Source organism: Perna viridis, chromosome 2 (genome assembly GCF_037379345.1).
Source record: "Perna viridis isolate PV_CMFRI_1.1 ecotype Kerala chromosome 2, ASM3737934v1, whole genome shotgun sequence".
NCBI classification, from domain to species: Eukaryota; Metazoa; Mollusca; class Bivalvia; order Mytilida; family Mytilidae; genus Perna; species Perna viridis.
In genome coordinates this window covers 7171128-7183548 of record NC_142446.1, presented here as the reverse complement: position 1 = coordinate 7183548, position 12421 = coordinate 7171128, and the positions used below count along the sequence as shown (strand labels likewise).

The following is a 12421-nucleotide window of genomic DNA, read 5'->3' as shown; positions in this document are numbered from 1 at the left end:
TTCATAGCTCAACCATACCTGAAATTTTATGTATCCAAAACCTTTACCCATACCAGTTTTACTATCTCGAATTACACGCACGTTTTCAATTTCTCCACAGTCTTGAAAATGATCCCACAATTCATTTTCTGTTATATCTAAAGTAGAGAAAAGTTCCAATATAAGCTTTTCAAACAAATAGTTTTTGGAAAAATATCAAATACTGGAACATGTTATAATCAAAAAGCTGTTAGTACTGGTTTTTTTTCTTCTTGTGGATATTGTAGCATAAACAAAATTTCAAAGATTACATGAAGTAAAATAAAACTATAAACATACATTCACATTTCCAATATAATTTAGAACAGTTTATAAACAGAATGTCAATCAATACTACTAATGTCTGAGGCACAAACTGTAATCGATAGTTTTAACTTCACCCATATTTACAAATTTTGTTCCATTTCACCTTTTTCCCAATTTTTTAAACCTGCCCAAAAATTAATATGCAATCACATTCAAAATATTTCATAAGAGCATTATCCTACACAGTAATTATATACTCAAATGGAACCAATTTAAGCTTAAGAAAATAATTTCCTTGATCAATTTTCAAAACCATACACACTTTTTAAAAATTTGAATTTTCCCACCAATTTTTCTTGGTTAAAATCACTGCTCTACACTTCCTGTTTATTATTCCTAAATATTATTGATAGGTTGGAGATTTTGACTAATAATTAAATTAATAGGAACATTTAGTACATTTAATGCCTCCTAGCACATTACTGCAACAACTTCATTCCCTAAATGCAAATTTATTACTAAACATCTTTCAAAGCCAAAAAGGAGTCCCTCAAATCTTCAGTTGATTTAAGACTATATCTTAATTTCATTTGCATATAATAACAGAATATTAATGAGCTGAACAATTGCCATAAACATATTAAGAGGTTATAAAAGTTGCATTGAATGATATAAAAGGAATTACATTTGGACTATATTTTTGTGTAGTGGGGTAGTGAAGTTCCAGGTGACATAAGGTATTTTGATTCTTAAGGATCAAAAATCCAATAAAAATGCAAATATTCTAACAAAACTCAACAGCTGGTGTCATAATGTCAAACAAAATTTTTGCTGGAATTGCAAATTAACTGCTGTACCTGCAAACATCAAAATTTGGTAACATTGTAATTGAAATACCACCTAACTGTAAACCATGGTATACCATGAGTTGTTGAGTGTCATTATCACTGTGTTAATAATATAAAAAAAATGGAGAGAAAAAAAAAAACATCAATACTTACCATATGTAAGATTTCCAATAAAAACTGTATTTGTTTTATCATGCTGTAAAAATTGAATACAATTTATATAAGATAAGCATCTTCAAGATTTATGTAAAATCTACTGATAACTATAGCAAGTATTTGGTGAAATTTGATCAGGTGTATAGTAACAATATACCAGTGGTTATAATTTACATCATGCTTCAATACTTATACAGTTTTTAAGAGTATGCAACTCTTTTCCTCATTCTACTGTTTGGAAACCAGAGAAATACCAGTAGTTGTTTTTTTTGTTTTTTTGTTCTTTTCTGTCCATTATTTTAAAACAGTTCAGGCGATAACATAAAAAAATTAATCCAAGTTAGACATTAGTTTTTATCATGACAGTAAGTAATCTAGAATACTAAAAAGAAACTGAAGCTTAAAATTTTACCATGCACTTTTAAGGCCCTCAAGCACCTACAGCTCTAGTATCATAACATGCACATAGCCAAAATAGCCAAATACATTACACCCTCATTATACCGCCCCTCTTTAATGGTGGTCCCTCACTTATTGCCACACTTTTACAAGTACCCTTTTTCTAAAATTACTGCAGTTTCTACATAAATAATTCCTCACAAATTGCCAAAATTTGGCCTGGTCACAAAGGTGGCAATATATCGAGGACGCACCAGACCACAGACTGACACAATACCCAAGAAATGCATTATTGAAATTCCTATGTCATCGTCTATGCAAAGTTTCATTTTTATTTGTCATAACCAGGCTTCAAATGTCATGAGGCGGTAACCATAATAAAAATATTTGACACAGTGGGTTATACATCAGAATGGTTTTGGTGGTTATGCTTCCATTTTGTTAAGAATTTTGCCAAAAAATGAGCAGCGAATAGTAGCCTGAAACTCCTTTCTTAATGTAAGTTTCTTGATCAGAACCACTACTCTTTTTTGTAAATATTTGGATCTGCTAGGGCTGGCATGAAATATCTGAATACAGCTCTTCCAATTGGTACTCAGCATTCCTCTTTATATTTCAATTCTATGAATAATAAGTATTTATAACCTCGTCAAGTTTTCATTTCAAGCTAAATATCAAATGGTTTATTATGTGTATAAAAATTAATAGGTAACTTGAATATATCAACACTGAAAGACTGGTTTATTCAGGTAAAAGCATAGAAATAAAACATGCAGGTTGTGATAAGACTCTACAGGTCAACTATTTTTAATTGGAAAATTGTTAATACAAACCAAATTAATCAGCAAATTTAGTTCACAGTAAAAGTTGTTTATTGGGTTTGTTTTTTTTTTGGCATAAATTAAATAGAATTTAATAGAATTTATTTTTTGTCTGCAAAAACATATGTCTACCCCTTGTGAGGATTTTTGGCAAATTTCTAAGTTCAAAGAGACATTACTCCTACAAAAATTAGGGGGTCAAAATTTCTTGGTAATGTGCAAAACAACATATGATGTTCTCTCTATATACCATGTTTCTAAAATTTTTGTCCATAGTTTTAGAGTAGCTGCACTGACAAGGAAATTAATGAGCATTTTTGGAAAATTTTAATGTTCAAAGGGCATAACTCCTACAAAAATTGGGGGATCAAAATTTCCTAGTAAAATGCACAACATATGATGTTGTTGCTGCATACAACATTTCGTAAAATTTGGTTTAATAGTTTCAGAGGAGTTGCACTGACAAGGTAATTAATGAGGATTTTTGGCAAATTTTAATGTTCAAAGGGACGTAACTCCTACAAAAATTAGATGATTATAATTCCCTGGTAATATGCACAAGTACATATGATGTTCTTGCTACATACAAAGTTTCATAAAATTTGATTCAGTAGTTTGGAATGTTCATATCACAACTCTAACAAATAGGCTTCTGGAACAGAGTTATGTTGCTACAAGATTGGAGTCATCACTACAGGAATTTTATGGTCGTCATCATGAACTCGTGGATTGTTATGGTGTATCCATCTGCACCATGAAAACTGATTTATTCAATGGGTCATAGTTTTCCTTTTCTTGTTTGTCTACCCCGGACTTGACTTTTCATGAGCAACTCAGCGGGTGTTTCTACAAAAGCAGAGGATGCTAACCATACCGGTGCACCTGGTCCATGCTCCCAGTTTTTAGTGGAGTCCGAGTTGCTCATTTGCTTTTGTTACTTTGTATGTATGATTTTAGTTACTTTACGTTCTTTGTTGTATATGTTTGTTTTCAATGTCTGGTCTTTGTCCCTGGATGATATTCTTTTGAATATCTTGACCTACACTTAGAAATCGATGGTAAAGGAAAACTATTGACCAAACTTAACGGCAAACGTGATGACTTTTCATTCAGAATTGTCAACTTTCCTTTCATCTGTGGCAACATCCCTTCGGCTCCTGCGTATGGAGTGTTCATATCACAACTCATACGTTATGCCAGAGCTTGCCCAAATTACGCAGACTTTTTGTATCGCGCTAGAACTCTAACAAACAGGCTACAAGATTGAAGTCATCACTACAGAAGTTTTATGGCCGTCATCATGAACTCGTGGATCGTTATAGTGTATCCATCAGCACCATGAAAACTGATTTATTCAATGGGTCATAGTTTTCCTTCTCTCGTTTGTCTACCCCGGACTTAACTTTTCATGAGCAACTCAGCGGGTGTATCTAGAAAAACAGAGGACGCTTACCCTACCGGTGCACCTGGTCCATGCTCCCAGTTTTTAGTGGAGTCCGAGTTGCTCATTTACTTTTGTTACTTTGTATATATGATTTTAGTTACTTTGTATGTATGATTTTAGTTACTTTATGTTCTTTGTTGTGTATGTCTGTTTTCCATGTCTGGTCTTTGTCCCTGGATTACATTCTTTTGATTACTGCTATAACCTTAGTTCCATTGATTACTCTTTGAGAGGAGTTGTGCTGACAAACTTTGTGGCGAACAGATAGACACAGACGGACAAGCCAAAAACAATATTTTTCTCAACCAAAGTTGGGGGAGACATATCTATTAAGTGGACCTAACTATCTCATTGAACCTTGTTGCAGATGCTATCAGGCTTTACAAATCTAAAGGATTTGGGGACTGATATATCAATTCTAGATATAATCTTCAATCTAAATTGATAAAAATCAAATTATTTTAATTTGAGTTTAAAGGTCAAGTTTAATGTACCCATAATATTTTCTTATGGTGATTCAACCACATACTGAAAATGTATAGCCTTCATCAAAAATGTGTTCCAGGCACAAATAAATGTTAAAAAAAAACATATAATTATGACCCTGAGGTCGACTGTCAAGGGCATATAGAGATCGTGAATGTACACAACACATTGTCTCCTAGTGATACACCCATGTGCAAAATAGGGTAGGCCCATAGGAATCCATGCTAATAAAAAAAGTCAAAAGTCAAGGTCAATTTAATGTCATGAATGTACATGACACACTGTCTAATGGTGATACACCCATCATGTGCCAAATATGGTACGACTATGTCAAAGAACATAGAAGTTATGGCTTGGACACAAATCTATGTTAAATTAGACATTGCCCCTATTGGGACTAATACCCCCTGCATCTAGTTGAACCCTGTACATTTTGGGACCAATGTGGACATACAATTCATATAACAATTCTTATGGGGGATTAACTCAGCAGTTTTTACACACAAATTTGTCCTCATTTGTAAAAACACTGAACTCCAAACCACAATCAGTTCTATTATTCTTGTTAACAACGCAATGACAGAATAAAATTGCAAATTTACTTTAAAAATAAGTTCTTGACCATATGCACATCCCAATAAAGTAATTTAACACCCTATGAATTTTCATAACAATCTTGTAAGTTGTTGAGGAGGAGTTGCAGACACCTGAGACCAAGTTTTGCAAAAAAAATGCACAAGTCCAACAGCTGTCATTTCTAAAATTTTTGTCCAAACACAAATTCCAGATAATATGCACATTCCAACACGGCTATTCTAATAAGATGTCCTTAACAGGCTTTGAAATCACAACTGTAGTTGATTTTCGGTTGTTATAAGAGGAGCACACGACTTATTGGATGTGGCTTGTTTGTGTGTAAATTACTGCCCACCTTAATCATGTAAACAAACACATGTAACATTCCAATGTGTATCAGCTTTGATTATATATTTCAGTTGCATGAATTAACATCAAATTCATATTTAATCAAAGTGCTGATAGCACCGGGGATTTCTTATTCTTGTGAAAATTGAAGCATAAACAAAGTTTCAAAGATCATAAGATGTTAAATAAAATTGTGATCATACATTTGAATTTAAAATACTATTAAAAACATTCATTTTTTAATATGTATAAACTGAAAAACTATCTATACTACTGATCCAACATCAGACATTTACATTTTTTTTTTCAATTTCACCTTTTCCCCCAATTTTAAATCTATCCAAAAGTTTATGTGCATTTACATTCTAAAGCTATATTAACAGAGTATTTATCCTACATAACAATTATACTTAAATAGAACCAATATTAGTTAAAAAAATAATTTCCTTAACACAAGATTTTTAAAATCTAGACTTAAATCAATTTGAATTTTCCCGCCAATTTTACTTGGTTAAAATCACTGCTCTTCACTTCCTGTTTATAAATGGTAAACAATAATTCGACTTATAAGTGTGTTAAAATGAAAATATTAAACACATTTTACCCTTCCAGACACATCACTGCAAGAAATAAATTCCCTAAATGTAAATTTATTACTAAATATCTTTCAAGGCCAAAATGGAGTCCCTCAAATCTTGTGTTGATATGAAGACTAGATCTTAATTTTATTTGCATAAATAACAGAATATTATTGACCAGATAAATTGCAAGCAACATATCTATTTCTTATAAAAGAGGTACTGAATGATATAAAAGGAATTATATTTGGACTATACTTTTGTGTAGTGTTCAGAAATAGTAGGCAAGTTCCAATGACAGAGCGGTGACATAAGGTATTTTGATCGTGAAGGATAAAAAATCCAATAAAAATATTAAACGTTATGTTTTAGAAAAGTTATATTATATTCCAGCTATTGCCATACCTAACATCATTCTACTTAATTTGCCCTTTCCTTCATTATAAAAAATACAAAGCATAGTTTCACTAACGACCATTTCAACTGACATAGCTAGCCCAAAGTGTACAGCCAAATCAGGACAAAAATGGCAAGTCTAAGGTTACTGTAATAGGTCACGAAAATGTCCTATAAGAATCAAAATAAATCACGGAAACTCCATTTTATCATTGTTTTACCACAGGCTGACCATTTATGCCAATATTTTTCCCTCGCTATCACTCCGGGTAAAATAATACAGCATAAATGGTCAGTTAATGGTAAAACAATGATAAAATGGAGTTTCGGTATTTAATTTCTTAATCTAACACTTCAATGAGTTTCTTTATTATCCAGCAAGTTGTTAAGGAGGAATTGCAGACTACACATGATACCAAGTTTTGCTGAAAAATGCTTAAGTTCAACAGCTGTCATTTCTACAATTTTTGTCCAAACATAAATTCCTGACACTATGCACACCTCCATCTGTTTATATTACATCCCACTAAGTTCCTTAACAATGCTGTAAGCTGCTAAGAAAAATTTGGACAGATGGACGGACGGACAGACAAAGTGGAACCAAAATCCCCCCCTAACTTTGTTTACTGGGGGTATAAAAACCTATAATTTTGACCATGAGGTCAAGGGTAAAGGTTAAATAGAGGTCATGCAATCATCTCATGGGGATACACGTGTGCCAAATATGGTATGCCTATGTTAAAGAACAAAAAAGTTATGGTCCAGACACAAGTCTGCACGACAGACAGAGTGATTCCTATATACCTGAACTTTGTTCGTGGGGGATATAATAAAAAGCTTGGCCATCAGAATATGACATTCATGCCACTTAACTGTTATTGAATGAATTGTCTTTATACCTTTCTGCTTTGCCAAAATATTTTTTATACAAAGAAAACACTAGACCACTATTCTATGAAGGGATATTTACTTAAAAAGCACTACAAATTACATTATTTATAAAATCAATGTTTGCCTATTATTTCAATCTTTTCTGTATGAAAATTCAAAAATCAAATTAAATTCCATTTTGGTAACCATCATGTGCCACCCACACACATATATTTTTCTGATTTTCGTATATAACTGTACTTGACTTTAATATTTGTGTTTGACAAATTTGATTGACAGCAGTGCTAAACTGCTCCCCCCCCCAAAAAAAAAACAACAAAAAACAAACAAACAAACAAACTTTCACAATATGCATGGAAATACATGTACATGGACCTGACACGATAGACCAAATAAAGGAAATCATGCTACCTTTTATTAATAATGTCCCTAAACTTGTAAATGTAAAATTAGAAATTTTTAAACATTGTGATTTTAATTATTAGATATAAATTCATAAAAAAATGCCTGAAAAAATGATTTTATTCATTTAATTTTAAAAAGTGTTTTGGACGAGATGGGCTTATAAATAAAATGTGGACAGACAGAAGACAATGTGATTCCTATATACCCCACCCTAAACTTAGTTTGCATGGGTTATAAAAACATTGTAGTTATTAGACAGTTGAAGACAAACCTTTTTGGCATTGTTAGAAATATCAACCCTGATGTGAAAACCATCAACCTCTTTCCCATTTCTGAAATTTACAAAAAAAAATACATCATTTGTTTCTATTGCTATTTTAATACAATGATGAAAATTGACTCATCTCAAGAACAGACAAAACTTTACAATGTCAACAAAAATTAATGAAGGCAAAATGAAAGTTTGTTTTGCCTACAAAAAGGTATGTTTTCTGTTTTTATAGTTCAAAGGGTAAAACTCCCACAAAACTCAGAGGATCTTTAATTCATAGTACATGTATTATACACAACAACATATCATGTATTTACTACCCTACAAAGTTTTGTGATATTTGGTGCAGTATATATCATCTGCAAAATGGATTATGGCGTGTATAAAAACAACTGCAGTGGAAAAAGGCAAAATTCTGCATAACAAGAAAATCAGTTAAGAACAACTACAAGTTTCTCAACAACCTATAATGGTTAATTGGGGTCAGTTGAAGTAACAAATTTATCAAACCAATAATGAGTAGCTTTTCAACTCACGTTTTCAAACATTACATCACAATTTCCAAATAAAGAACAAATATACAGAACAAATTATATTCATCTGGAGAACTTCCACCTTTTCAGGAAAGTTTTAAGTGGATGGTGAGCTATTGTTTAATTGGTGCCATATGAAGTGCTAGTTTGAGATGAACATTTTCACAGCTATAATTTTTCAAACCTTCTTCAAAGAAGAATTGCTATCAATTCTAAGATTCTATAAATTTAAAGATTTATCTTATGTTGGAGGAAGTGTTAAAGTTAGACAAGCATATAGAAATACTACTCACAGTTTTAGAGCTTTTTGTGCACTCTCCTCTTTCTCATAGCACACATATGATATGATATTATGTCTGTCCTTGTGGAAGGTCTTCCTGTAAAGAAATGCACATAATTCATTGTATCATAAAGTGGCACAAACTACACCTAAAGCCAAGAAGTTTATCCGAAAACAACTTATAACTTTTTGTTTAAATTTGAAGAATGTTAAAACGAAGCATGACAACTCTTGACATGACATAAAGATGAAGGGGCATTAGGCTATGATGACAACTCTGACATGGTTTTAAGGTGAAGGGGCATTAGGCTACGATGAAAACTGACATGGAGTAAAGGTGAATGGGCATTAGGCTACGATGAAAACTGACATGGAGTAAAGGTGAATGGGCATTAGGCTATGATGACAACTCTGAAATGGTGTAAAGGTGAAGAGCATTAGGCTATGAAGACAACTCTGACATGATTTAAAGGTGAAGGGGCATTCGGCTATAATGACAACTCTGACATGGTTTAAAGGTGAAGGGGCATTAGGCTATGACGGCAACTCGGACATGGTTTAAAGGTGAAAGGACATTAGGCTAAGATGATAACTCTGACATGGTAAAAATTTTATTTCGAGCCCTTTAATGCAGACAATTAAAATGAATCAGTTAATTGATGCTCTGAGAAGATAGCCAATTGGGAGAACCTCAGTGAGCATGCTTACATGCCCCATATTCTCATAATGAACATCACACCAAAGAAAGTACCCCCTCCTTCAAAGAATATCAGTGAAAAAATTCTAACCACAACATTTCCTTAAATTTGATAGAAGTTTGACAAAAAACAAGAGGCTCCCAGGAGCCTGAATAGCTCACCTTGTTAAAGTTTGTTTTTCAAGGGCAATAAATTTAACAAGGAGTTGTCCAACAATTTTGACTCAAGAAGACATTGGTAGGACTTATCATAAGGATCATTTCAGCAATTGAAAATTTTTTCTACCTATTATAGTTTTTGAGATATAGGCTGAAAACTGTTAATAAATAGTCATTTTTTGTCTTTCAAGGGTAACAACTCTTACAAGAAGTCATCTGACAACTTTGATGCCTGCAGACTTTTGTAGGCCTTATAATAAGGATCATTTCAGCAACTGAAAGAATTTGGCTAAACCTAACAGTTTTGGAGATATATACAAAAAACTTGTCTGACCCATAAGTTCTATTTTTAGTAATGGTGGCAATGTTTTTCGATGGATCAAAAATTTCTATATCAGTTCTATGCAGGGATACCCCAAGAAACATCCACACCAAGTTTGGTTCCAATTGGTCAAGTAGTGTCAGAGAAGAAGATTTTAGAAAGAAATAATGTTAATAATAGCCAAAAAAGGGCAATAACCCCAACATGGATAACAGATTAAAAACAAAAATTTGACCATAGATAGATTTCATCATGCTGAATACTTTTATCCAGTCAGAATTTGGCTAAACCTAACTGTTTTGGAGATATGTGGAAAACTACTGTCCCCTATTTACTATTTTTAGTAACAGCAGCCAAGGATAAAAAATCCCCACAAATTGATGGCAATAACTCACATGGCCTTTGGCCAGGTGACCTAAAAAATTGATAGCATGTGACATGGATAAATGTATATGTTCTTTATGGAAATCATTATCAACATATTACAAAATGTAGGGTGAAAATTAATACCATCCATGCTTTTATGATAGCCAACACTTCAATCCTGTTTGAAGAAAATTTGTCAAAAAATGAAGGCTGTATCATGGCATCAGCATAGTGATGATGAATGAACAGATAGACAGACCAACATGGGGTATAAATAGACAATAACAGTGTAATCACTTGAAATAAAAACAATAAATGAATGAAGCTTAAAATGAGGCTGTGCCATGCCTTTTTATCCGATTCATGCCATATTCCTATATTGTTTTTTATTTCCTGTCACTATACTGTTATTGTGTTTATAGTGCAGTCCAAATTATTTTTTTAATCAAGTTGATTATATAAAAGAACGATTACAGTATAATAACAAGTAAGACCATAACTAAGTCACTTTACTAATGGATATATACAATATTAGGGTAATACACTCTGTAGGTATATAAGGCTTCAGGGTGGAAAGAATGCAAGTTCTTTTGGCATAGGATAGTCCGTTTTCAGCAAGTCCAATGGATAATCCTTCACCAAAATATATCACTCATTATGCAAAGAATATTTTGCAACAACTATAAATTTCAATAAGATATGAAGAAGAAATAAAACTTCAATAAAAACTTACTAAAAATAAATCCTGTCAAACAGATTAATCAGTTATCTACCACACATGATGTTCCACATGATAAGTTGATACATCACATAGTGATTTTGGATAATTATTGATAATAAATATAAGCAGAAATGTACATGTACAACTGTATTCTATACTTTGTATCAGTGCATGAAGACAATGATTGTATGATGCAGTTTTTCATGAACATCTATTATAAAAATTACTTGAGTAGTTCAACATGTTAAAACCCCTGTGTTAACTTGTCTCTCCTTGGAGACATGGTGATATAGTCTTTTTTTTTTTTTTTTTTTTTTTGGGGGGGGGGGGGGTTGGTTGAGGTTTTTAAATTATATTCTAAATGGTTTCCTACCCATTTTTGTTAATGTGCAATGAATTTAACTTACGTGATAGCAATGGCTCTCTTAGGTAACTTCAAATCAGCAGGAGGCTATGGAAATAAAATAAAAAAATGATATGTAAGAGATCCCTGTTCGGTGAAATAAAACGAAGATGATTTATTAGCCTTGTCTGATACCAATAATTATGGTACACAGCAACAAACAAGAGACAAGTGGCTTGAATATCCTTGTACCAACACTCAACACATATAAGTTCAATTTATATCCAGTTTCCTGATCATTCATAATTAACATTCCTATATTTCATTATTTCCACATTATTTTTATAGGAAGACAAGCAATCATGAAAATTTGACTTGCATGAAGGGTCCCTTGCTCCTACTGGTAATTTCCATGAACATCTACAACATTTGTTAAAATACATTTGAACGAATAACAGCAATTATGGTAGCAATGTAAAATGAAGAGTTATTACCACTTACTGCACAACGGAATCTTAAACTTTCTATAGCTCCAAAAGGTAGAAACAGCTTCTTCAGTTGCTAAAAAATTCAACATGTTGACATTCTAAAACATTATATTATTTGGATGCATGAAATAGCTGCAATATAATGAATTTTCTAAAGAAAAAAACTTCTATATTTCATATTTATTCAAGGAAATCATCTCAAAAGAATCCCATGATTATCTGACATCAGTTGTTTAGGGATATCCTTTCACAATCATCAGACTTCAGAACAAAAGATTTGTGGCCCAGATCTTATACTATTACATGTATATTCACCTGTATACATAACTCAGCAGAACATGTGAAGGTTTGAAGCTTTCCATTACAGTTCCAGCTAGCTTAAAGTCAAAATTCAGTGAGTAAATGCCATATAGTGGTAATGATGTAATGTCACTGCGCAATAAAATGTTTTGCAGCATGCAGCTTGAAACAATCACAAAGATCAAACCCTGAACAAATGGGGCAAGTATGGACAAAACATTCAACCATGATGCACCTTATAGACTTTTATACCTGACCCAATACAGAGCTTAGATTCTGACCAAAATGAAAGTGGTCAAATTCTAAAA

At 32.5% G+C, this 12421-nt stretch overlaps 1 protein-coding gene across 2 annotated transcripts in view; it reads right to left on the bottom strand.

Moving 5' to 3' along the window:
- Nucleotides 1-12421, bottom strand: part of LOC148623489 (RNA-binding protein 34-like) — a 34433-nt gene that overhangs the window by 8463 nt on the left and 13549 nt on the right. For both annotated transcript variants that reach the window (XM_088565329.1, XM_088565328.1), the window contains exons 5-10: nucleotides 11827-11886; nucleotides 11390-11433; nucleotides 8731-8814; nucleotides 7905-7965; nucleotides 1287-1329; nucleotides 19-137 (exon numbers count right to left, since the gene is read on the bottom strand). In XM_088565329.1, the coding sequence (XP_088421455.1) occupies nucleotides 19-137; nucleotides 1287-1329; nucleotides 7905-7965; nucleotides 8731-8814; nucleotides 11390-11433; nucleotides 11827-11886 (411 nt within the window). The remainder of the gene's footprint in view (nucleotides 1-18; nucleotides 138-1286; nucleotides 1330-7904; nucleotides 7966-8730; nucleotides 8815-11389; nucleotides 11434-11826; nucleotides 11887-12421) is intronic.